Source organism: Dermacentor albipictus, chromosome 1 (genome assembly GCF_038994185.2).
Source record: "Dermacentor albipictus isolate Rhodes 1998 colony chromosome 1, USDA_Dalb.pri_finalv2, whole genome shotgun sequence".
Classification (NCBI taxonomy): Eukaryota; Metazoa; Arthropoda; class Arachnida; order Ixodida; family Ixodidae; genus Dermacentor; species Dermacentor albipictus.
In genome coordinates, this window is record NC_091821.1 from 399045398 (window position 1) to 399069338 (window position 23941).

The 23941-nt window shown below is 46.4% G+C and overlaps 2 protein-coding genes across 3 annotated transcripts in view; both read left to right on the forward strand.

Annotated features, from left to right (window-relative positions):
• Positions 1 to 12762, forward strand: part of LOC135921299 (integrin beta-PS-like) — a 52220-nt gene extending 39458 nt beyond the window's left edge. Inside the window, exons 15-21 of the mRNA XM_065455621.1 lie at positions 618 to 751; positions 2510 to 2585; positions 4212 to 4520; positions 6547 to 6679; positions 7792 to 7908; positions 9204 to 9370; positions 10271 to 12762. Coding sequence (XP_065311693.1) covers positions 618 to 751; positions 2510 to 2585; positions 4212 to 4520; positions 6547 to 6679; positions 7792 to 7908; positions 9204 to 9370; positions 10271 to 10354 — 1020 coding nt within the window. The 3' untranslated portion in view covers positions 10355 to 12762. The remainder of the gene's footprint in view (positions 1 to 617; positions 752 to 2509; positions 2586 to 4211; positions 4521 to 6546; positions 6680 to 7791; positions 7909 to 9203; positions 9371 to 10270) is intronic.
• A 5810-nt stretch (positions 12763 to 18572) lies between these two features.
• The window catches only part of Utx (Utx histone demethylase), a 134773-nt gene continuing 129404 nt past the window's right edge, over positions 18573 to 23941 (forward strand). The window contains exons 1-4 of one of the 2 annotated variants that reach the window (XM_065455639.2): positions 18573 to 18758; positions 19325 to 19391; positions 22400 to 22673; positions 23773 to 23822. In XM_065455639.2, the coding sequence (XP_065311711.1) occupies positions 18682 to 18758; positions 19325 to 19391; positions 22400 to 22673; positions 23773 to 23822 (468 nt within the window). In that variant the 5' untranslated portion in view covers positions 18573 to 18681. Of the gene's footprint in view, positions 18759 to 18899; positions 18963 to 19324; positions 19392 to 22399; positions 22674 to 23772; positions 23823 to 23941 lie in introns of those variants that run through there. The other variant, XM_065455641.1, reaches the window with a different exon arrangement.

Below are 23941 nucleotides of genomic sequence, written 5' to 3' on the forward strand. Positions count from 1 at the left end.
ATATAGCATTTCCGTGCTCGTGCAGAATGAGAAGACTCCTGCACAATTTATAACTGCGAGAAATGCAAGGACGTGGCTGCGAATTTGCACGAAATGTACCACTTACCTTGTGTGACACGAATGCACGGGGTCGTGCATGTACGACCCCGTGCATGGCACTATGAAGGCACCATGTTTCTCTCGTGAAGCGCGTGACGAAGTGTAAGGTACACTGAAAGCTCACGAAGTATGGGCAAACAAAACGGACTCGTTGCCTTTGAGAGGCCCACGGGCTGAGCCTGCATCGGAATAGCTTCCGCTTCATACGTGCGTCAAGGACTCGGCAAACAGATATAGGCAACAACGGGTAAGTACTGAAAAATACACGTAGAATTAATACATGTCCCGCTATGTATTATTATCTGTTGTCGCCGTGTACGCGTGTCCAGAGCCTTCCACACAATGCCTACACCAGAACAGGGAACAGCCGGGATGTGCGGGTCGCTCGGTAGGTTGGTCAGTGTACCTGTCTCGGACCAATTCAAATTGGCAATGACAAGTTCAATTCAGTGCATTCAAAATTTAATTTTTTTTTATTCCCGAAGGTCACACGATATGCACGCACCTTCACCACGCAGGAGGCGAACAGCAGCTCCTGCAGCGGCCGGGGCAGCGCGGTGTGTGGCGCCTGCGACTGCGAGACCAGCTTCTACGGCAAGCGCTGCGAGTGCCTGGGCAGCCAGCTGGAGCAGCACACGGCGCTCTGCCGGAGGTCAGTCCCCCTACCCCCTCGTGCGGGTGTGTGGTTCCACGCGACGGCGCCATCCCGCGGACAGTCCCTTCGCGCGCATCCGTGACGAGGCCCTCGATCACCCAAAGAAATGACCGTCACCGCTAAATGTGCTTACGCGCGCGCTCCGCATAACTTTGGCGTCAACGCGCATGTCACTGCACGCGTGAAGGGGTAGAGGGTCATCAAGACTGCCCGGTCCTTCGGACGACGTGTGAGAAATGTATATGACTGCTCGCGACTACTGGAACCTGTTGGGAACTTGTTGAAATCCTGTTGAATTTCTTGTCGATACGACCAGTCACATATACGTAGAACGGATGGTTTTTCACGCCGTGCGCTGGCTTGGATATGGCGTTGCACTGCTGAGCACGAGGTTGCGAGTTCGATTCCCGACTGCGGCGGTCGCATTTAGATGGGGGAAGAAGTGCAAGAAACGCTCGCGTATATTTAGGTTTATGTGCGCGATAAAGAACCCCCGGTGGTCCAAATTATTCCGGAGATCCCTCACTAAGGCGAACCTTGTAATCAAATAATGGTTTGGACACACGTAATACCTCATAATTTAATTCTTCAGTTGAATCGGATGTGCTTTCTGCGTACATATATGCTTTTCGCGCCCGATGCATTATGTATATGTGTCGAGATCTTGCGACACGCACCTGTAGTATACACGCTGTGAATGCAGCACACGAGAAAAGCACTGTAGGTTTTACTTGAAGTCATTCGTTCAGAAGAGGTGGTTGGCTGTTTAGTCATTCCTTTCAATTTGTCCCTCCTATAAGCACCTAATGTGAGCTTCGTACTCCTATCTTCTGCGCGCGCGTGCGTCCCCATAATCTGCAGAACTATGAAGGGCAATGAAGGGAAAGCTACGGGCGCGTGGCTGCTGCACATGTGCTACGGCGCCAAGTAGTCCGGCAGCGTTGACAGTGCTTCTGGTTGCTCGGAACAGACGATGAATCGACGCAGCTTCCATGTGCAACGGTTTCGCGTTTGCCCCGACGCGGAAGGGAAAAGCCGCCAAATGAGTAAACTTTTACATTCGGAGGTTTATTCTGTACTTATTTAACTGTTACTAATAAGATGTCTACGTTTTGTCTTCTCCAGCCTATAAACTAACGCGGATTAAAACGCCGGACTCCTTCCTGAAGCGCTCTCACTTGTGCGCGCTTTGCCTCCGTAGCTTTTCCCTTCATTGCCACCAAAAGTTGTCCGCGAGTGTAGCTCAACAATTTCAAACGACTGTTGCGAGCAGAGGATCTGGGCTAGCGCGAGCTGAATATCTGTACATACAAATAGAGACTGAAGGCGCTTTGAGAGATGTATTGCTGGGTTCATTAAGACGCGTACAAATGCTTACTAAAAGTTTGGCATAATTTCTTAGCGAATGATCCTGCTTGTATACCGCATAAGTGCGCTCGCGACTTGCGAGCGATCGCTGCGAACTAATACGGCTGACGCAGTATTTGATCGGAAAGAGCCAGGGGAACCGAGGGACTAAGTTTTTGTTAGTTATGCAGTCATACGAAGTCAACAGACGATGAATCTGAAGCAAGCATAGGGGAAATTAACTGTCATTTTTAATTGAAGTGCAGTAACAACAAGGAAAAGTGGCTCGTATCTGTAAGCATTTTCTCCAGTTTCTGAAGCAATCTTCGACGGTTACGGCGGGAGAAGCCCTTCCGGGACGACGTCCTTATAGCGTGTGCCACTGCCTCTGTCAACCCTTCTCCACAGGGACAACTCGAGCGCCGAGCTGTGTTCACATCGCGGCGACTGCGTCTGTGGCGAGTGCAAGTGCTATGATCCACCAGTGAGTATGCAGAACTGTGCGACCCTCCCAATCATTGACGGTCCTTAAAGAAAAAAAATGCTACAGGAATTCTGAGAAATGTCTACTAATGCGTAAGCATTCTTTGATTAGTCTTCACTTATGCTTACTTGCTTTTCCTCGCTTATTCATGCTTACCCATCGCTTTTCCGGCCCCAAATAAATGAAATTTTTGTTACGAACTTGACGCGGAAACCGAGACATCACCAGTATTTTTTTTCTATTTTAACGCCATTATTATTATTATTATTATTATTATTATTATTATTATTATTATTATTATTATTATTATTATTATTATTATTATTATTAAACTATTACCGCATGTACCAATCAGTTATTCTTATTTTTATAATAAGAATAACTGATTGGTACAACCAGTTATGTACGACTGGAACCATAACTGGTACGACCAGTTATGCCGAAGTAACTAAGTGTTACCGCTTAGCTCGACGGACAATGCCGCCTCCCCACCCGGCACTCAGTCGGGAGGAGGCCGTAATCCTAAGACAACTACAGACCGCGTCACTCCTCGCCCCCGCAACGCTGCACGTGCTTCACCCAGAGCTCACAACTATGGGCCGTCCAGCAGGCCCGGGGTGCGCTCGAGAAGCACAAGCCTCATGACCCACTACAAACGGGCCCAACTGGGCTAGTGCAGAGTAGGGCATAACCCCGGGTCGACGCTTGGCCAGCGTCACGACACGTTAAATCGTCGTTTGCCGGCACTTCATTAAAGTTATTCCTATCCTCCTATCCTATTTTTATAATCAGTAGGCCCACAGCAGGCTTCTCTGCACACACACTCATGATGCGGTAAAGTAAGCTTTCAAGGCGGCCTGACGATAGCGGTTTCCTCTCTGATCATTTCTTTCTTCTTTTTTTTCAGTTGTTCATTATCGCTTATAAAGCTACCAATCACCTACATTTACACTATTATAACGAGTAAGTGTCTTAACTTCTCACATTACTCATTTTTGTGCAAGTACAAGGCATTACACTTTTCGCGTGACGGACAGATTTCGCCGGGGTAGTCGCCAAAGAATGCTTATGGGCGTTAATAAGTGGCGGGTCGTCGTCGTGCCTGCAACAGCTTTCGATTGTACAAAAGCGTTCGTCCAGCCCACGGGTAGTTTCATACGTCCACCTACCGTATTAACTCATTAGAGACTTATCCAAGGACGGCGGTCGCGGGCCTTAAGCAAATTTTTTTTTTCAATATCGGTTTGTACGACTTCTTGCGCAGAGAGAATACGACCATAAAGCTTGGGACAGCGGTATCAATTTACTGCTTTGTTTGTTTGTTTGTTTGTTTGTTTGTTTGTTTGTTTGTTTTACATATACGATAGCGTTGAATATTTATTGGCCTCCTTCTCTCTTCTATTTTCCCTGTGCCTGTTGTGTGTCATTCCTCGGTGTTCCTTTCCCGTGCCCTCCCTTTTTCTCCACCCCTTCGATGTCGGAAAGGGTTTAGTTGTTCCCTTTCCAGAGACCAGTGGTGCCAGGCTGCCTCCGTTTCTTCTAACGCGTTCTCTCCTACCACTGACAGTGCCTCAGCGCACAGCGCGTACGATTCTCACGACCGTGCGTGCCTGCCTGCGCGCGCAGGGGGTTCCCGGCGGCCGCGTGTTCGGCCAGTGGTGCGAGTGCGACACCTTCTCGTGCGAGCGCGACTCCGAGGGCCGCGTGTGCGGAGGACCCGACCGGGGCGTCTGCTGCGGCGGCGAGTGCCAGTGCCGGCCGGGCTGGCAGGGTGCTGCCTGCGGCTGCCCCGCGACCAACGAGGCGTGCGTGGCGCCGCAGGACTCCGGCAGCGGCCGCCTGTGCTCGGGCCACGGGGACTGCGTGTGCGGCCGCTGCGTGTGCCACGCCGACGCCCGGGGACGCTTCGCCGGACCCTTCTGCCAGGACTGCGCGGTGCGTCGCCTCTCTCTCTCTCTCTCTCTACCCGGGGAGCCCTGCGCGTAACCCTGGAGGGTTACGGGGTTTATATGGGGTTTCTCCGAAGTTAAGCATGTAGGTAACATATGCGGGAAAGAGACGACGTACCTTTTGGAAGTGACACCTGTACTCTGACGAAGGCTGGCCCACCAGCCGAAAACACGTTAAGTGAACACGTCTTAATCCCAAGAGGTTCGTCGTCTCTTTCCTGCACAAACACCCCCCCCCTCCCCCCCCAACACACACATGTATATATATATATATATATATATATATATATATATACACGCACTGCATTGCGCGGGGCGGTTTCAATCTTTAGTGCCGCTTCATTGCTTGCCACTGCCGTGTGGGGGCGCTCTAATAGTAATTCTTGAGACGGAATAAAACAGTGCCGCCAGAGGCTGCGCAGTAAAGGGGGGAAGGGAGGCAAAAAACAAGTTTCCTGGCTACGCCACTGCCACAAACGAATGGAATTGAATTATCGAAAACTTTTCGAATAATGAACCACCGTTTCCACCGTTATTGCGAAAAAGTGTTCACTTCCTATAATGTGAATAATGTTAGGAAATTTCTGTCATCACATTGCCCGTTACGAAACGCTGCTTAATGAAAGCGCAAATGGAGCATTTTAGGAACACGTTTGTTCTCATATATACACGGCACTGTCCGAATAGTGCGAATGATCGCGGTTTAACCGGGGAATTCTGGCTCCCTGCAGAGCGACGTTGCCTGCACCTCTATGCGCATAGCGTCGCGTGTTTTATGCCTAGCCGCGATTATTAAGATTACCTTTGATTTCTCTCCAGTTTTATTGTTTGATTGCGCACGGTTGACGATGTGAAATATTCGAAATCTATCGGAAAAATATTCGTATTTAGAAATAGTGACTATTCGACTCTTATGTTGATTCTGAAGACCGAGTTCGCCCATAGTTTCGAAGACTGAATTGAATCGAACAATATATTCAATTCGTTATCCCAAAGTTTCGAATATGCGCACACCCCTACCCGCATACACACGAGGTTGAGTGTTTCCTTATCGAGCGGCTGTGGCTCTCTATAGACCAGGCGGTCTCAAACTCACGCGAAACGTTGGGCTGCGTACATAGCGCTCGCATGTGCTCGTTTCGCACTGTGGCGTTGCTTGGGGCCAAAGGTTCACTGCATACCGAGAGGCCACGCGGGCTGCATACACGGCTTGACGGGCCGCCCGTGTTTAGGACTTTGGACTTTGAGGGTGAGCGCGCGCCTCCTTAATTGCTCGCTCGAGCTTTGGCGTATATATAGCGCCACACAATCCTCGCCACGGAGCTCTGGTCAACAGCTCCGATTACTCGCGCGGCGCGTGTAGAGGCGACGAAAGCTTTCGGAGCACAGAACTCGCATAAAATACGAACTTCCCCGCGACCTCGCAATTGAGCCTGGAAATATATTAGAAGTGTTGTAGTCGCTTGAGTAAGTATGCGTCCAACTTATATCGATCCGAACGTGGACGCGTCTCTCTCTTTCTTGCCTTTCTTTTCATTCCTCTCTTTTCTTCGAATTCCGTGCTCCAAACAGTTACGCCGTTGAGGGCGCGGTTAACAACAACAACGAGAATTCTGGGAATGTCACTAGTTCATGTACTGCTCGTGTGTTTTTCTTTAGCTTTCTCGCATCAAACACATACACACACAAAGACTGAGTCAACTCGCGTGTGTGACGATCTCTGAAGTCCGCGCACCGTGTACTTCTCCATTGGCAGTGGAAGACAACCAGACCCATTCAGTCGATGAGCAGCGCAAGCGGTCTTTTTTTAAAATAAGGAGCCGTTGCGGCCTCCACGTTGTGACCGGGGTAGTTGGAGAAGTATGGGAGAGGCCTTTGCCCTGCGGTGGGCTTAACCAGGATGATGATGATGATGATGATGATGATGATGATGATGATGATGATGATGATGTGTGGCCACCGCGACGAAGCACAAGTACCTCGGCAACCACGTCCCCTCTCTCTCCGCGCAGGCCTGCGTGGGCCAGTGTTCCGAGTTCCGCAGCTGCGTCCAGTGCGTCGTCTTCCAGTCCGGAGGGATGAGCGAGGACGAGTGCCGCCACAACTGCAGCTCGCTGACCATCGTGCCCGTGGACAGCGCCGAAGGTACAGCATGCGCGCACTCGCGCCACGTGTCCTCCTCCTGCTGCTGTGTACGGCGAGCCGGTCTGTTAGAGGTTGGGTCGCGCAACATTCTGACGAGACACGCAGAAGACAAACACACACCGCAGAGCGCTTTGTGGTGTGTGTTTCTTTTCTGTGTGTCCCGTCAAAATGTTGCGCGATCCAACCTCTAATATGCTATACCAACACGCCCATTCTTCAACCTTGGCAAGAGCCGGTCTGGTATAGCTTCCGCTCGTTGTGCTTATTTGGCTACTGCGTGCCGTCCGAGTTGGTCGGCGAAATGGTTCGCACGTATACGGAGCTCCGAACTGCATCGTGAACATTGCAGCACGTCTGTGTACACTGTTATTGTTAACACTTTTAAGCACATCCGCGCGCTGCTTTTGTTTGTTTGTTTGTTTGTTTGTTCTTTTTTTTCTATTCATGCTCTCTTCTCAAATTAGGAAGAGGAAAGACGGAGTGCCGACCAAAGTGAAGTGGTATAAAGGGGTTAGAGAGCTTAAAGGGGTTAAGCTGTCTTATAGCGAACCACTTTGTTCGTCACTGTGTGTCGTTCGAAACGTAGTTCAGTTATTAATTTCAAGATCTATTTTATTCCTATTCTACACACGTTAAAGGAACAACAGTAATACAGTAATTTACCCGGTAGCAACAACAACAAATAATAATAATAATAATAATAATAATAATAATAATAATAATAATAATAATAATAATAATAATAATAATGCAAAGGAAGACACAGACTGCAGATACGAATAGCAAATGAACGACGCTAAACCTCCCTCTCTTCGCTAGCTGTTACCCGCTTGGAACAATAATCGTTGCCAAGTCGCTTTTGAAAATCCGGTGGCGTCTTTTTTATTTTGGCTTCCTAGAAAATTTACGCCAGGAAAACTTTTTTTTTAAACTTCTTTATTTCTGCATCTAACAGGCGAAGCCTTGCGGCAGAAGAGTGGTGCAGAAAAGAGCACCGGTGCCCCTCCCCCTCCACCATAGAGAAAAACTTTTATGCACACATGTACATATATAGTACGATCCCCATCGTCCGCGCACAGTGACGCAGCTGTTCGTCCTCTCTCGTCGCGCAGCCACGGACCCCGAGGAGCGCAAGTGCATCTTCAAGGACGACGACAGCTGCTCCTTCGCGTTCGTCTACTCCTACGACGAGCAGAACGAGCTAGTCATCAGGGCGCAGACCACCAAAGGTGAGGAGGAGGAGGCGCTTCTCTGGCACAAAGTGAAAATAGAAAGAGCCATTCAGCTCGAATGGCTGGCTCTCTGACTGAATTCAACGTTGTTTGTTGCCGTCCTGGTTTTGTTGCATACCGAGTTCTTCATCGTAACAACTGCTTCGTGCTTACGCGGAAGCAATTTTCTAAACTGATTTAATTTTTGTTACGCGTTGTTTTTTTAATTTTTTATTTTTATGCTTCGTACAGACGTCCACATTTCTGCTTAGAACTCTTGGGTGTATTTGCGCTGCGGGTCGATGAAAGCGATATTATTTTGTTGCTGCTTGGCTTGATAGGCAATGCTCGTAGACACAGGTAGTCGTCAGGGGAGGTTTTCTGTAAGGATCCACCTAGTGGACATGTCTGCTGTTCGTCTGCTGTTGAAGTTCTGATTGGCTGGGCTGGGCTGCGCATCCACAGCAGCCAGTCGCCACAGCCAATCAGCACTTCGGCAGCAGACGAAATGGACGGGTTCACTTGGTGGGCTCCTACAGAATACCTCCCCTGGACACGCAAGTGACAACAGTTTTCAGCGCGGTGTCCGGAACCTGGTAGATGATTTCGTATTTCTCTTTATTTGCTTTGCATCGCGGTAGCACGAGTGCTCTATATATGCGAGTGTGTGGACAACTGTATACGTTTTTGACAGTTTACACCTGGTCGGAGTTTTCGCCTCAGCAAGTGAGCCAGCACTTTTTAGGCCCTTTCGACTCGCCCTGCGCTTCGCAAATTGCCAACTGTGCAGTTCACTTGCAGTTCTGTGTTCGTACAGAATCAGCCCGCGGCTGCTCCTGCACGGACCCTGCGCTGTATACCGTTCCCGCAGGCGCGTGGAATGCTGTGAACTGTCGTTCTGAGCTGAGCCCGTAGCGTGCGAAACTAAAGACGGCGTGCAGGTGGCACTGTGTCGCACTGCTGAAACGTAGAGCGAGGTGCTGTATGTTACTTCCCGAAGTCAGTGCAGTCAATATTTCTGTCACCGCCTGTGACGGATGTAGGTCTGTACTGCACTTATCGACAAGTGATCGTTGGTCCCCGTTAATCCTTCACAGACACTGTTTTTGCTCGAGAACAGCGAGACTGACCATAATGCACTTCTAGAAACGTCTGAAAATTTCGTGTGCGCATGTTCGTGTTGCAACGGCGCCGTGTAACTGACGTTGCGGTGTGTTTGTTTCTTTCCTTCTTTCCCCCCTTCGCAATGCTGGGTCCACGTCTGTCTCTCCCGCCGTCCCAACGTCACGCGGTCAACGTGGCCGCGGCTGCAGACTGTGGCCGCGAGGCGCTCACGTGGTACATCGTGGGAGGACTGGTGGGCGGCATCGTGCTCGTCGGCCTGCTCGTCGTGTGCATCGTGCGCTTCCTCGTCTACCTCAGGGACCGCGTCGAGTACGAGAAGTTCGACAAGGAGATCCAGAACACCCAGTGGGGCTCGGTGAGTCCGCGGCAGCCCCCGCGTGTTGTGGTGCGACTAAACGTTCGGTGCTCGAAGAACGCAGCGCGGAACACCGGCCACGCGAAATATGTTCACGCGTTGGCACGAAGGTTTTCGCTCTCGCATATCGACGCGGACTGGGAAAGTATTCGCCGCCTGCACGAAGCCACCTTCCTCAACGTGTGCCGTTAGTGGTTACAGTGAGAAATTATGTTCGTGTAACTCCCGTCGTGCGCGGAAGGGATTTGCGGCAAGCAGTATACCACAGCCACTATGCATTGCTTTGCGGGTGTGTTCAGAATGACTGCGTCCTTATTTTAGTTTTCTTGTCTTTCCTTCTTTTTATCCGTTTTTCCCCTCCCCCAAGTGTAGGGTAGACAAGTGGGCACGTCCTTGCTTAACCTCCCTGTCTTAACACTTCGTTTCTCTCTCTCTCTCTCTCTCTTCATACAACTTGGAAATCGAAGGAGGGTGTCTCTCCCCTGGCCGCCTATAAACGTAGGACAACTATTAGATCGCAATGTCGTATGGAGAATGTTTAGCGAACGCTATGTTTCTAGAACTCTTGAAGGCATGATGCATGCATGCAGCAAGAGACAGGCTATACGGTTACTTGTCCGCTACCGCGCTCTCCTGCTGGTGCTCGCTCTGGCAACGAGTGTGACGAGGATGGCGAGGAGCCGGGCCCGCGTTGAATGGCGCTCCCCTCCTGTCGTCGCCACTGCTCTCATACGAACGTTCGTGTAGTGCTGCCATATGGCTACCGCTATAACATGCTGACATGGCTAGATCTCGCGTAAATGGCACCTATTTTCTAAGTTACCTTTACATTTTGGTTCAATTGCGCGCGTTTACAACGCCATTGAATAAACTCGTGTGTCCTTGTATTTCTCGCCGCAGGATACGAACCCCATCTTCAAGCACGCCGTGTCGAACTTCCAGAACCCGACGTACGAGTCCGGCCAGCGTGCGGTTGCCAGCTGACGGACGCGCTGTCCGTGATGATGCCGAAGCATCCCGCAATACGTCTTTTGCGTCCAGTGATTTTCTTTTTTCTTCTTTTTTTTTTGCAAGGTCATAGATCCTTCGCGGGGACTGTGACCGCGCCAACTTCAGGCGTGCTGTCGTTGAGTCGCGTGAAGAAACACCTGCGTTTTCGGCTGCAACGGCGTGATGCCAGCAGCGAAAATGCTACCTGCAGCCTTCAGGACTTTTCCCTCTTTTGCAGCACTCCGCGGAAGTGGTCGTGCCTTTAGTCTTTTACATACATGGTTCTGTTCCTGTGGCGCCGAGTCGGTATAGGCTGACCGCGCGAGTTCCGTTCTTGTGTTTCTTCGTTCCGCCCATTGACCAAAGTCTCGGAAGCCTGGCTTCAGCTGACGGCTTTGAAGTCTTTAGTTTCTGCCAGCTGTAACGTTATCACTGCCGGCTTCTTTTCGTTCTTTGTACAATGTATTGTCGACTTCGGATAACTCGACCTTCCCTTTTAATACGACGCCGCGTTCGGAAGGCGCCGAAGCTCTTTGAACAGTGCATTTTGGCTTTGAACGTCGGATACGCAATGTTCGGACTACTTTTGCATGTGCCGCCGCGGTTGAATTAAGGGAAATCGACAGTGTACGGCAGATTCTTGCAGGTGACGCATGTCCCAATTGGTGTTGTGTGCAGTATTGAAGAAACGAAGTAGAATCTTGTGTAATAGGCGGCCACAAAAAATATTCTCGCGCACAATTCTCTTCAGGAGCACTGCCTTATAGCGTTCTGGGCAGTGGTGTCTTGTACCACCATATAGTACGGTGACGCGTGTTTATAACTTGCGTTTTGTTTTGTCAGCTGTGAGTCGAGAAAGCACAACATAGGCAGCGCACATGTCATTTCATTCAGTTTTTTAAAGGAAGCATGCTGCTATCGTCAGCGCTAAAAAGTAGTTTCCGTGGGGGCAACTACTTTGTAATGCAGATTCCTTTGTCTTGCAAGAGCTTTTTTTCATGTCTTAGTAATTTATCTAATCTTAGTGATTTTGCAAATCTCACGTTCTTTTTTTTTTAGTACTAGTTCATTCAAGAGTGAGATACGCAGACTATGTATATGCTGTCCTTCGGTAGCTTTCCTTCTTTTATGTCTGTATGTGGTATCACATTATTATATGTCCACACCCATAGCTACGATCGACGGTATTTATTGGAACCAAAGCGAGCTGCTCTATACGGGCAACCATTTCGTGATGTGTTAAACAAGGTACCTAAGCTTTTCGCCTGAAACCCGAAGAAATCAATGGTTCCCCTGCACAGAACGACTGGTTTTGATAATGCCGAAGTATATATAGCTTCAGTTTAAGGACCGATGATGTACGAGTTGCGTGTTTAAGGTGTTAGCCACGTGCTTCAGTTTCGGTCGCCCATACTTAACGATTTGTGCAAACGCTACACGGTCACAGTCACACGTACTGACGAATGCATCGAATGCATGAATTAACGAATGCATCGCGCAGTGAAGCCCTTCGTCCCGCAACGCGCACAGTTTTCTCTGTATTCACGCGCAAGGGCATCCGAAGGAGGTCATATATGCTCGTCAGCCTTCCTAAATTATCAGTATTGCTACACGTGCAACACTCCGTACACCGCACTCCGTACACCGTACGGAGTACTCCGTACTCCGTACACCGTTGTGCACTTGACAAATGCGCGGAAATAAGGTCACTTCCTGACCGGCCCGAAGAAAGGGTCAACAGATGGACTTGCCCGACAACTATACTCAATTTTGTTATGACTGGCAGGCAACGCGTCGCCATCGTTGGTTGAAAAAAAAAATGAATAAACCTAGATTGAAAGGTGACAAAGGAGGAAGCGTGCTTTTGATAGGTAGCGTTCGCGCCTCAAAATCCGCTATGCTTTAGACGGAAGACAAGACACGTATGTATGCAAACGCCGCATTGTTTCCATGTTTTCTTGGGCGCATTTGCCGTTTTGCATCGGGCAACATTGTGTCCCAGGTTGAAGTGACATCATAGAGAAGTATTAGGCTTGGCTGTACTAGTAAATTACGATTCTGCGATAGCAGAACGGTCACTTTTGAAATCTGAGAGAACGCTTATTAAGCCGAAAGAGAGGCACAAAGGAAAAACAGGGTTCCGCCGCCGCCGTGACACATTTATTATTATTGTTTTCTTTTTTTGCGTGTGTGCCGAGTTCAATGAAGGGAAGTTCTTCTTTCATTTCTTTTTTCTAGTAATAACGAACTTCTTTTTTTTTCTCCCTCGCTATAGGTGAACTAAAATTGAATTTGAAAAGAACAACTCTCCACAGCTAAAGTTATTTAGTGTTGTTCCTTAATTTCTCTTTAGCAACCGGGTTCGTTTCCGTGATGCTCCAATTCGCGGTTAGGTAACGATCGCGCCGTTTATATATATATATATATATATATATATATATATATATATATATATATATATATATATATATATATATATATATATATCAGTGTCGGCACCTTGCGAGGCACAGAACGTCCGCGAAAAACCGCACCTCTGACCACTGGTCATTTCGGCGCTTTGCAAATGGCATATACGGTGCACGATGGTTGTGTACACAGCCGATATAGCACACCGTGCTGTTTTGAGAGTTGGCGCTGTGCCATTCGCTGTGTGTGTGTGTGTGTGTGTGTGTGTGTGTACATGTGTGTGTGCCTTCCCTGCATTCGTGTTTTTCTGGTTTTGTACTATTCATTTTGGTGTTCCTGTCCCGCACTGCAAAATAATTGGCACCCTTAAAAGTCAAAAGGGCGTAAATGCGTCTATAACTCGCGCTCTTAGGGTGTCAGTTATATAAATCACACCCTAAGAGCCTTGAAGAAGACAAGTCCACTTGTCGACTCGTTGGCTCCTGCTTTCACCTTGTTCTCGTTTTGCACACCCTAAGAGTGTGAGTTATAGACACATTTACACTCTTTTTCACTTTTAGGGGTGTAAATTATTTGACAGTGTGTTCCCCACGTTGTTGATATATACACATACCGCGTGTCACCTAGATATGAATGCCAGGTGTATGTATGTGCATGACTCAAGCTAAACAACTGGCACGTTAATTCGTTGTAAAATTTTGCGCGGAGATAGCATTTTCCGGTATAGGTTCACCTCGGTGCCTCGTGTGTTCTGATCACTTGCCTTGTGTTCGAGCCGCCGAACGACTGAACGCCAATGGATGGATGGATGGATGAATGAATGGATGGGTGGATAGATGCTATGAGCGTCCCCTTTGGAACGGGGCGGTGGGTTGCGCCACCAAGCTCTTGCTACTATCCTCTTGCTATTATACGCCGCTCGCGCGACCGAGCGCCACCACGATGTCAATCTGTCGGCTGTTGTGCCCATGCAAGAGCTAATGGTTATGTTTGTGGATTTAACACGTGAGTAATGTGCGGTGTGGGTTTCTATAAGTCGCGCTCGGCGTGATGTGTGTTCCGTCCTATTTCGAAAGTCGTTCTTGGTTTTGCGTGAAATAGCGCGTTTATCCGACACACGTATAGCGTACGATATGGCCAATTGCGCGCTTGTGCACGCAAACGCGGTATAATAAAGTTAACCTGCCGGAATATGCTACCTCTGCGTAAAATTTCCGCGCAAATGAGCCAGTGGTTTAGCTTGAGTCGCGCATATATGCCTGCCTTTCCTGTATATTTAGTGAGCACACGGTGGATTTGGTTTCCTTTCTTACCACCTTTCTGTTCCAATAGATGCCGCTGAAGTAAGGGCTAGTCATGTTGTCATGGGCAATTCTCTTCTTTTTTATGTTTCGACATGCTGTGTAGGTTTTATTTTTTTTACGAAAAAATAAAGTCTGTCGTTGAATGCGTCACGATGACCTCCATCATGAATTGTCAAATAATTTTCTGTGGATTTATAAGCGAAGATGTCACGGAACCCCACAAAATGCATGCCACCTATTATCAGGTAAGGAGCCGAGTCATTTCCGCAAAATTGTTAAACCCACGTTTCCGGCCCGCGCTTGTAAGCGTGATATGAAACGCTTAATTTTATTTATTTATTTATTTATTTATTTATTTATTTATTTATTTATTTATTTATTTATTTATTTATTTATTGCTCTTCCGTGAGAGGACCATAAACGGCAGATATATCATATGAGGAAATCGGGGCCGATCTATGCGTGACGTGTGTACCGAAAGTTTTGACGTCTCTATGTTAACTACGTGCTTTCGAAATAATCACTGAATGCTCGGTAATGGTAATGTGTAAACGAAGTTCAAAGTGTGTGGCCGAATACGACCTCAGCAGTATAAATTACGTATGTATAGGCCCATCCGCGGAGCGTTATAATTAAGTTTATTTTAATAACAACGCAGGATTTAACCTGCTGCTCTCGGGGTACTGTAAAGGCCACCAAGATCAAATTTAGTGAAAATGGTGAAACGTTATGGCTAATGTTCCCGCAAAGTAAAAGGTGTATGGATTAATTAACGAATTTGTAATTGCGAAGTCCCCGAAGACATTATATGCTGGATAGGTTCGGTCGTTCGTTTGAAACCGCGAACAAGTCATATAGACAAAGTTTTGAAGTATTTTATTTAATTGCAGGCAACTGAAGATTTTGTTGCAACCGCTCGAAAGAAGCAGCTTCGCTGGAAATCGGGTTGTGATTCTGATAAGTCACACGTCTGCAGTCTTTCTTTTCTTCTCAGGAAATACGCAAAAGTTACAGTATTTATAGACTCGTTTCTACGTGACTGTGCATATTTTAACCGACGCATATTTCTGAAAGCCAACCTGCTTATATAGATACATAGGCACTTGCACGCAAAATACTACAGACGCTGACCTTGACGACGCTAACAGAACCGCGCTTACTAGAACATATATGCAAAGAAATATTTTATCTCATGTCTTATTTCAGTTTCACTTTCATTTTTATAGGCTAGCACGTACGTCTACAACACTGTGGAGGCTAGTCTAATGGTATACTGATCATTTTGCCAGAATGTTTTTAAATCGCCTGTTGCAGATATCAGAGTTCTAGTCATTGAGCTGGATTATTCAGAGAGGCGGAAATTAATTTCCCGAGAAACCAATACACAAATTCGACAAGCTAAATGAATTCATTAATTAGCTTCTTAATTAATTACTTTATGGCATATATTGCAATTTACGAATTGTCAGTGCGTTTGCAAGGTGTAACCAATTGGAATGAATTGCCAGAATTACACCAGTTTGGATATATGCGCCATTAAACTCGCCGTAAAAATGCAGTTCCACTTGCTTTCTTTAGCAAAACGCTTTTTGCGCAGCCAAGCGCAAAATAACTGGAACATGCTTGTATTTCGTCCCACACTGGGAAATAATGCATCGAAACTGGCGCCATCCTGCTGGTTCATTTCATGTGGACACGTCTTGCAACTGACTGGCTACGATCCGAAAATTGCAATACGTGCCGTAAAATAATTAACTATGAAGATCGTTAGTCAGCTTTTGCTAATTAGCTGATTATGCGTGTCGATTTCTTGTGCTAGTAATGTCCGCCTCTTCGAATAATCCAGCTCAAGGACGATAATTATGCTTTCTGAGTAGAATATGTCTCTGGACTCAAATCAAGGGGGTACTTATTTGCGCAGCGTGGAAATAAAGGCTTGGTAGGAGGGGGAGTAAGAAGGAAAAGAGCAAGTGCTAAACTTAGCTCCTTAGGCTCCTTAGCGCTTGCTCTGTTATTTTTTACTCCCTCTCACCAAGTGTTTATTTCCACATCGCCATAGTATGTACCCCCCAATTTTCGTATCTGCCGCAGGCGATGTTTAAAAATTCCAGAAATCTTAATCACCCCGCATAACATAACAGGACTCTGGAGCTTAATGCAGTGCAGATTCATCGTTCCTCCGCGGAGGATGGGGTCGAAAGTACGTCCGCTTGGCCGTGCTGCTCCAATAACCTTCTTGTTTCCAACCATAACCTTTACGCTCAGCTGTTGCATTATGCGCTGTCACGTCACAGATTGTCGCTGGTGCTACAGAAGCGTTACTTAAAGGTGAAATTCTTGTTTTGTACACCTTTTCACCATCTACACTAGGAAGTCGATAATCTTTCTTTGCTTGCGAACTGTTGCATTTTAGTCCTGTGCACTTATTACTGCGCTCGCACTCGCTCGCAATGCTCCATCGCGGATTATGCTCTACAGCGGCGCCCACGGAGCTCGTTGAAAAGATTCATGCTAGAGTGTACTAGCACACTGCAGTTCACGCTGACAGCTGCTTTAATATCTTCAATGTCCAAGTAGACGTAACGGCTGGCTGGACAACCCGACAAAACGAAGTCGCATTATCCTGCAGATATTATCATGCGCAATGCACATTCGGGACCACATCCCAGTCGTACCGACAACGATAATGACGTAGGCTAAACCGCAGTGACGGTAATCTCAGTGGTTTACCCCCGTTGAGTGAGTGAGTGAGTGAGTGAGTGAGTGAGTGAGTGAGTGAGTGAGTGAGTGAGTGAGTGAGTGAGTGAGTGAGTGAGTGAGTGAGTGAGTGAGTGAGTGAATAAACTTTTATTTGGTCCAGCAAAGCTTGATGAAACGCGCACCCGGCTAATTCCACGACGGGACTGAAGGGGAAAAGTTATGTAGCGATGGCACTGAAACTTTGCGCATCGTTCCTCGTCGTCTGCTAGAGTCTCACGGTATACTTCTACTGAAAGCCGCACGAGGGCGCCACTATCCATCAAAATGCCGGAAGTTGTCTTGTTGATGGTCATGGAGGAAGGAAACTTCCTCCGTGTTGAAGTGAAAATCGAAGCAAGAGTGAAATTTTACCTTCCACTAAGCATGAAATGTATTACTAGTCATGGATAGGTGGCGTGAGCAACCGCCCGATTTAAAGGATTCAGCTTTATCCATTCACCCACCCGTGTCCAAAACCCGACGTATATGACATGTGTTTGACTACCAAAATCGTTTCCGCCGCATTCAGCCATCAAAAGCCTGGCCTTTAAGATCAGTATTATAAAACTAGAGAACGCCATTCTATGGCGTCTGAATTCGGGCATTACTTGCACATCATGGTGCACATAATAAAATTTTCTACAATAATTGTGCTCATACTCCGCAGTACAAAGCATTCTAGTAGCCGTAACTGTACGATCGCTAAAATACAGATCATGGAGGAAGGCACAGATCTTTGTTTGCACAGGTTCAGACTTTTCTTTGAATGAAATAGAAGGTGTAATAAAAATACCATAAGAATAAATCTCAGTGTATAAATAACAGTACAAACTAGTAAAAAACTGCAGATCACGCTACTTTAAAAACAATAAAAACAAACCCAAACGGTAACACAATCCTCCCCCAACGCGTATGACGTATTTTCCGCTTCTAAAATTGCTTTCGGTACATTCAACCAGCAAAAGCATAGCCCTTAAGATTCGTATTTTAAATGTTTAGTCTGTTTTATTATTTAAAAGTAGACATAAACAAAGCGACAGGAAGGTGACCGGACTAACAACTGAACTTAATTCATGAAAACCAGTCCCCCAAGTCCATGAACATGCGCAACGCACAACATAACAAAAGCATAATCAACACCTATACACGAAACAAGAAACATTTCTTGATCAGTGTAGACGTGTATAGATAAGGTGTTGATCGTGTTTTTGTTATCTTATCCCTTGCGCATGTTCAGTACGTTTCTTGATCAGTGTAGACGTGCATAGAAAAGGTGTTGATCGTGTTTTTGTTATGTTGTGCCTTGCGCATGTTCAGTGCGGACTTGGGGGTCTTAGTTTTCATGAATGAAGATCAGTTGTTAGTCCAGCTACGTTCCTGTCACTTTGTTTATGTCTGCTCATAGAATACTTTCAAGTTTGCTGGCATTCTCCTAGTATAACTCTTCATAAGGTGGCGCCCTCTGCTTCAATATACGGATCAGAAAGGTCGGTTGAATGCGGCGGAAGCGATTTCGGGGGCCATAAAAGACGGCCTAGACGTTGGGTTTTGGACATCATCTATAGTGACCATATAAGCAGCGTCCAGAATCCGACGTCTATGCCATGTTTTCGGCTCTTGCAATCACTGTGGCAGCATGGAACCAGCAAAAGCATAGCCTTCAAAATTCGCACTTAATAATTTAGTGGGCGTCACCTGACGCTGTTGAATGCATGAGCGTAGCGAAGCCTGGCCAAGCCAGCCCAAGCCTCAATCCTGCTCACTCTTTCTTTTTTTTTATGTAATGGCATCGTGAGTTTGTTTTGTGGTGGTGTCTGAGCTCCCGGTGTGAAGAACTAAACAGTTTCTGGTCTAGTTCGGCAACTAACAATGTTGCCTGAATCGGATAAAGTAATAACAGTGCCTTTAACACCTCAGGAACTGGCTATATTGGCTGAAGTTGACAGGTAACTTCGCGTGTGATTAGGGAAACACTTGCGCTGCTCACAACATACACGCCCCTCGACGATGAAACCCTTGCCCAATTGGACATTTGTTGATTGATAAGGCTTTAGTTGGCTCTGATTATCATGTAAAGCCGCTCATCTGGATGTCTTTCTTGCTTTTGCTGATCGTTTTACACAATCCTGGGATGGCCACATCGCTTCCTGGTTCTTGCTTTTGCTGTTCCGGAAGAGTAACGGGAAAGCATTTGTAGTTTCTCGTGACAGTTTCTTTCTCTTCATTTGTGTGACGACCACATTATTTAAACTTTGATATAGCGACACTAATTTATAGGGCGAGTGCCTAAGCCATGTGATGTTAAATATCACTGAATAGCGCACGTGAGCGTTGTTGGTGTCGGGTCCGAAGGCACTAAGAGTTCCCGAGTGTAGTAATATTAAATTTACAGTGCCTTAAGGCCACGAACACTTCTGACACGATCGTCGTGTGCCCCTAAACTGGTTGTCAAAGCTTACACCACACGATAAAACTGACACCGTTGCTGAAAGCCTCTCCCTTGTTATTCCAGCCGCCTGTTTGGATTTTGGAAGCTGAACACTCCCGAAAACTTCAAGAGGAAGGCCCTAATTTTGAAGGTACTGTCTTTGCATAAGTTCTTTTGAATTGTTTAGGCCGTAATCCACGTTAAGACTCCGTTTCGAGTTTTGAGACTCATGTGCGTGCAAAACTGCACTCGCGGCCACTTTCGATCGTGATGAAGCCCGATCCAATCGAAATTTTCGACCGTGATTGGCTCCGTCCCGCATACTGCGCAACGGAGCCAAAGTGCGCCGTGTGGCACCGGTATAACTTATTTCTAGTAATACCGCAGTGAGGGAGGGGGGGCGACTGTGTGCCTGTCGGAGAAACCTAAAATTGCTAAACGTCCTGTTATTTCTCGTCATCGTGCATATGATTGCCACTTTTGTCGTTGGGGGAAAAAAAAGCGAGAATGGAGGGGACGGAGGCACGTTTTCGCTTTAGTACTGTGCAAAAAGACAGACAAAAATAAAAAAAATAGATTGGCGATACGCCAAGTACTAACTTTGCATGATTGAAGTTTATTGAAAGGCTCAATATGTAATTAGCTACACTTTTAAAATAAAGAAAAAGCCAGCAGGAAAAGCTAACAGCCTGCTGAGCTCCTTCTTCATTGATCAGGGTTGTACAGGGGAAGGAGAACAAACATTGTGCATCTATTTCGCTTGTGTGGCCTGAACTGTTCATACAAGCTGATGTGGTAAGTGCCAACATTGGGTGGCTGCCAAGAAGACATGTCACAGAGAAGCGGAAGTAGTGCTTGGATTCATCAGAGAAAGCTCCAAAAGGGTAATGAAAGGCAAAAAAATGGACTGCGCAGTCTTTAGATAACACTACAATTTCTTAACAGTGAACATTTTAAAAAATTAGGAAGGAATGTGCTTGCAACAGTTGTTTGCTAGGTATGAATGCCTGTCAGAGCACTTATCATAAGAAGCCAGCAAACGAGTGCACCAAGGATAGCATAGGGGGAAATTACATGTACTTATTAATTGAATTAAAGAAATGATAAATTAATGGAAATGAAACTGTCCGAAAAAACAGCTAGTCACAGGTGGGGCACAAACCCATGTCTTTGCATTACGCATGTAATGCTCTTACCAACTGAGCTACTGCAGTGCCGTTTTCTCATCCACTTTCTGTGGTATTTGTTGATCTACTAGAAGGAAACCTGGGACTGTTAGCCAGCGCCACACCTCAGGGCGTTGATGGCAGATGTAGAACATCCTGTTTTGTCGCAAGTGTCGCATGTATTTGATCTTTTTGGGTGAAGGCAACTGGTTAATAAAGTCACACATGCTACCTGATGGCATCAATGCTGGACTTGTAATTCAAGTTATGTTGTGCTGCTATTGAACCTTTTCTCAGAGCAGTTTGACTTAGAGAAACATTGTGGCGCTCTTGGCAGTGTGCCGCACATTGCCTCAGTGACAGCACACGAATACGAAACCATTACCGCTCTTTTGTGTGATCAGCTGTCAGAAATGCAACTAGGTCTTCGTGAAAACTTTGCTCCAGTCATGCTGCAAAATGTGAAGTGGAGGATTGAAGACATGTGCCGTAGTTGGCTGCAAAAATAGTGACTGGCATATTAAGGAACGGAATGAATCTGTGTGACCAGTTCACAGACCACTGCCATATAAGGACAGCCTGTGTTGGCAGCCCCTCGCGATGCATGACTTTCCTTGAGGATAAAAAAAAAATTCACTCATCTGGCAGTGTTGTATGGCTAACCTTGAAAGAGAGGACTTCAACCCCGGAATGTCAGCAACAATGAGTACCACTTTTCACACAGTGACAGAGAGAGTAGTGCTGCTTTCTTGCATAGTAAGTTTCTTGCGCTTTATCAGTACACATTAGCCCCAACTCGCATGAAAAGTTATGCCCACTCTATTGCCAACATGTCAAGAATAAGTGAATGGGCACACACTTGAATAAATATGCACTATATGCGCACAATGACTGACTACATAGACACCACATGAATGGTTGAAGCTGAATGTTTTGTGACCATACACCAAAGTAAGCCAGTTACTAACGATAATACTTCTCTACTACAAACTATTACAACTTACAAGAAAGCTTGATTCCAAGCATTGTGCACAGCAAGAATAAATGTGCCGTAACTGAGCACACCCATGAGTGATTAGACAGAAAATAATCACATAGTGGCTGCACTGAGGAATTTTACTGATTCAGAAACGGGACAAGCCGCAGCTTCAAAGTATTTTCCGAATAAAGAACGAAGAGCAAGACACGCTGATTCTAATTCATTTCATAGGCAGAAAGTTTGGATAGCTTGGAATACATTTCTAGGGCCGTTTTTGCTAAAAGCACCATATACGCTGCTTGCGCCATTTGGACATAGCTTAACCAGCTCTGAAAGTGCTTTTACATGTTCTCTGAAGCTGTGGCCAAAGTTTCCTGCTGTCCACCCAGTCACAGTCTACGATATCTCCCGAAACAGAAGTTTGCTGAGCCACACCGGGCGTCATGTACATCCATTGTAAACACAGAGGCAGCTGAGGCATGCGATTGATGTGTCGCCACGTGATCAAACAATGGCAGCACCCACGGGATCACCGCGAAAAGGGTCTACAGAAAGACCCAGAGAACCTGCTCGTGGTATGCTGGTGTTGGCGTTAAGCCAGCACCTTGAGGAAAAAGCCTGACATGCTAATGGAAAATCGTCCAGGTGACAATTGTAGTCACAAGTAGCTGTTGCTTTCTTCCCTGGTTTTAATTGATGCACTGATAGTTAACTACTTCCTGTCACATATAAGGAGAAAGTTTGGATTGGTGTATGTGCATCTAATTGTGTGAAATTTAGGAGTACCAACTCTGAGCATGTCGTGTTGGCACTGCTGGTACCATTGCTTGTCTTGTGCCACTTTCCTGTGTGACTTGGCAAAGAGATTGTGAACATGCCTGGTAAAACTTACATTAATGAAAATAACGTTCAGTGCCTTCCTGTTCAAACCGTATTGAAATTGTCTGTCTGATGGGGTATGACACCAGTTCACAGTTCCTGCAATATGTTTGCAATTGTGACCTCTCTTTACAGGGTGTTCGACATCTAGAGCAAGTGCTGATAGCCCACCATCAGCGAAGCAAGCGTCCCCAGGGAGGCGATGCTGATTCTACCGGTCCTGCCTCAGCAGGGACAGTACCTGCTTTTGATCCACCCGTAGATCACAGCGGCAGTGGCGGTGTGACTAGCAGTGGCCATGACCGTTTGGGCTTCCAACCTACTGCACCCATTGCACTTAAGGAGCTTGATCCAAAGACCTACTGCAAGCTGGGCCACTTCCAGCTCTTGCTTGAAGACTATGCAAAAGGTGTGTATCAAGCCTCAGGAATAAATGGGCTGTGTTGTCGTTTCTTTGTACCAAGAGTATGTGAGAGACCCCAACAAATTATATTGTGGTTTTGGCACATGAAACCCCAGAAGCTCAACTATTAAATATAGTTGCCAATTATCATGCATGAAGGAGAAGAGAAACTGAGGTGCCCAATTTTTTTTTATATACAATCGTATGATGCCAACAGTCACTGAGCATGTGCCAACAGACAATCAAACCAAAGGAAGCATAGGTTAAACTACTTGTTTTTAATTAAAATATAGAGATAACGTAGAGAAATGAAAGCGGACAAAAAACAACTTGCCTCTGGTGGGATTTGGCCAAAGCCACGTATTCACATTACCGAATTATTTACCTTATTGAATTGAGATACTCAGATGCTCTTTTCCCATCCGCTTTCATGGGTATTATATGTGTAGTAGATGTAGCCCTGGGAGTGCTAGCCAGCACCACAACTCGTGGCCACGGTGGCAGATGTAGAACATCCTTTCTACTGAAGGCATAACATAGTATGGGAACCTAGGAGAAAGCAACTGGGCAATAAACCTTCGTATGCTACCAGAAGGCATCAAAGCTGTTGGGAGTTGAGGCCCTTGGTACAAATGAACAAGCTTTTTACACTTTCATTCCCCTTTACCATTTATATATATTAATTAAAAACAAGTAATTTGCCCTTTGCTTTTCTTGGTTTGTCTGTTCATATGATTATCAATTATCATGCGTGGCACGTGAGCTTGTGGAAGGATATGCATCCTGCTTTGGTTATGCTGTGCACTTGCAACAAACTGTTTGTCAGTCTGATAGCAGTCCTGATTTGCTTCTTACTTCAGGACAGCACAAAGTTGACTAAGCAAGGAGCCCATTTGGCTGCCCTTGTAGCATTCTGCTACAGTCACATGAAGTGCAGAAATTTTTGCTTGTTTTAGCCCGCCTAGGAATGGAGATGAGTCATTATTGGCGAATTAGGGCTGTGACCCTACTTGCCTGATCACAACAGAGCCATGTTTCTGGCTTACGTGTCCTACTAGTGAGCTTTGCCAAGACAGGTTCTTAACATTTCAATTTGTTATTCCAGCCTTATCTGCATATCAGAAGTACTATGCAATGAAGGAGGACCACTGGAAGGTAAGTAAACAATTATTATGTGATTGTAGTTAATCTGTTGTTGCTTATTACCTCTTGTGCAGACATCTTGGTGGCAGCTTATGAATGATAGAGATAGAGCTTATGATAGAGATGACATT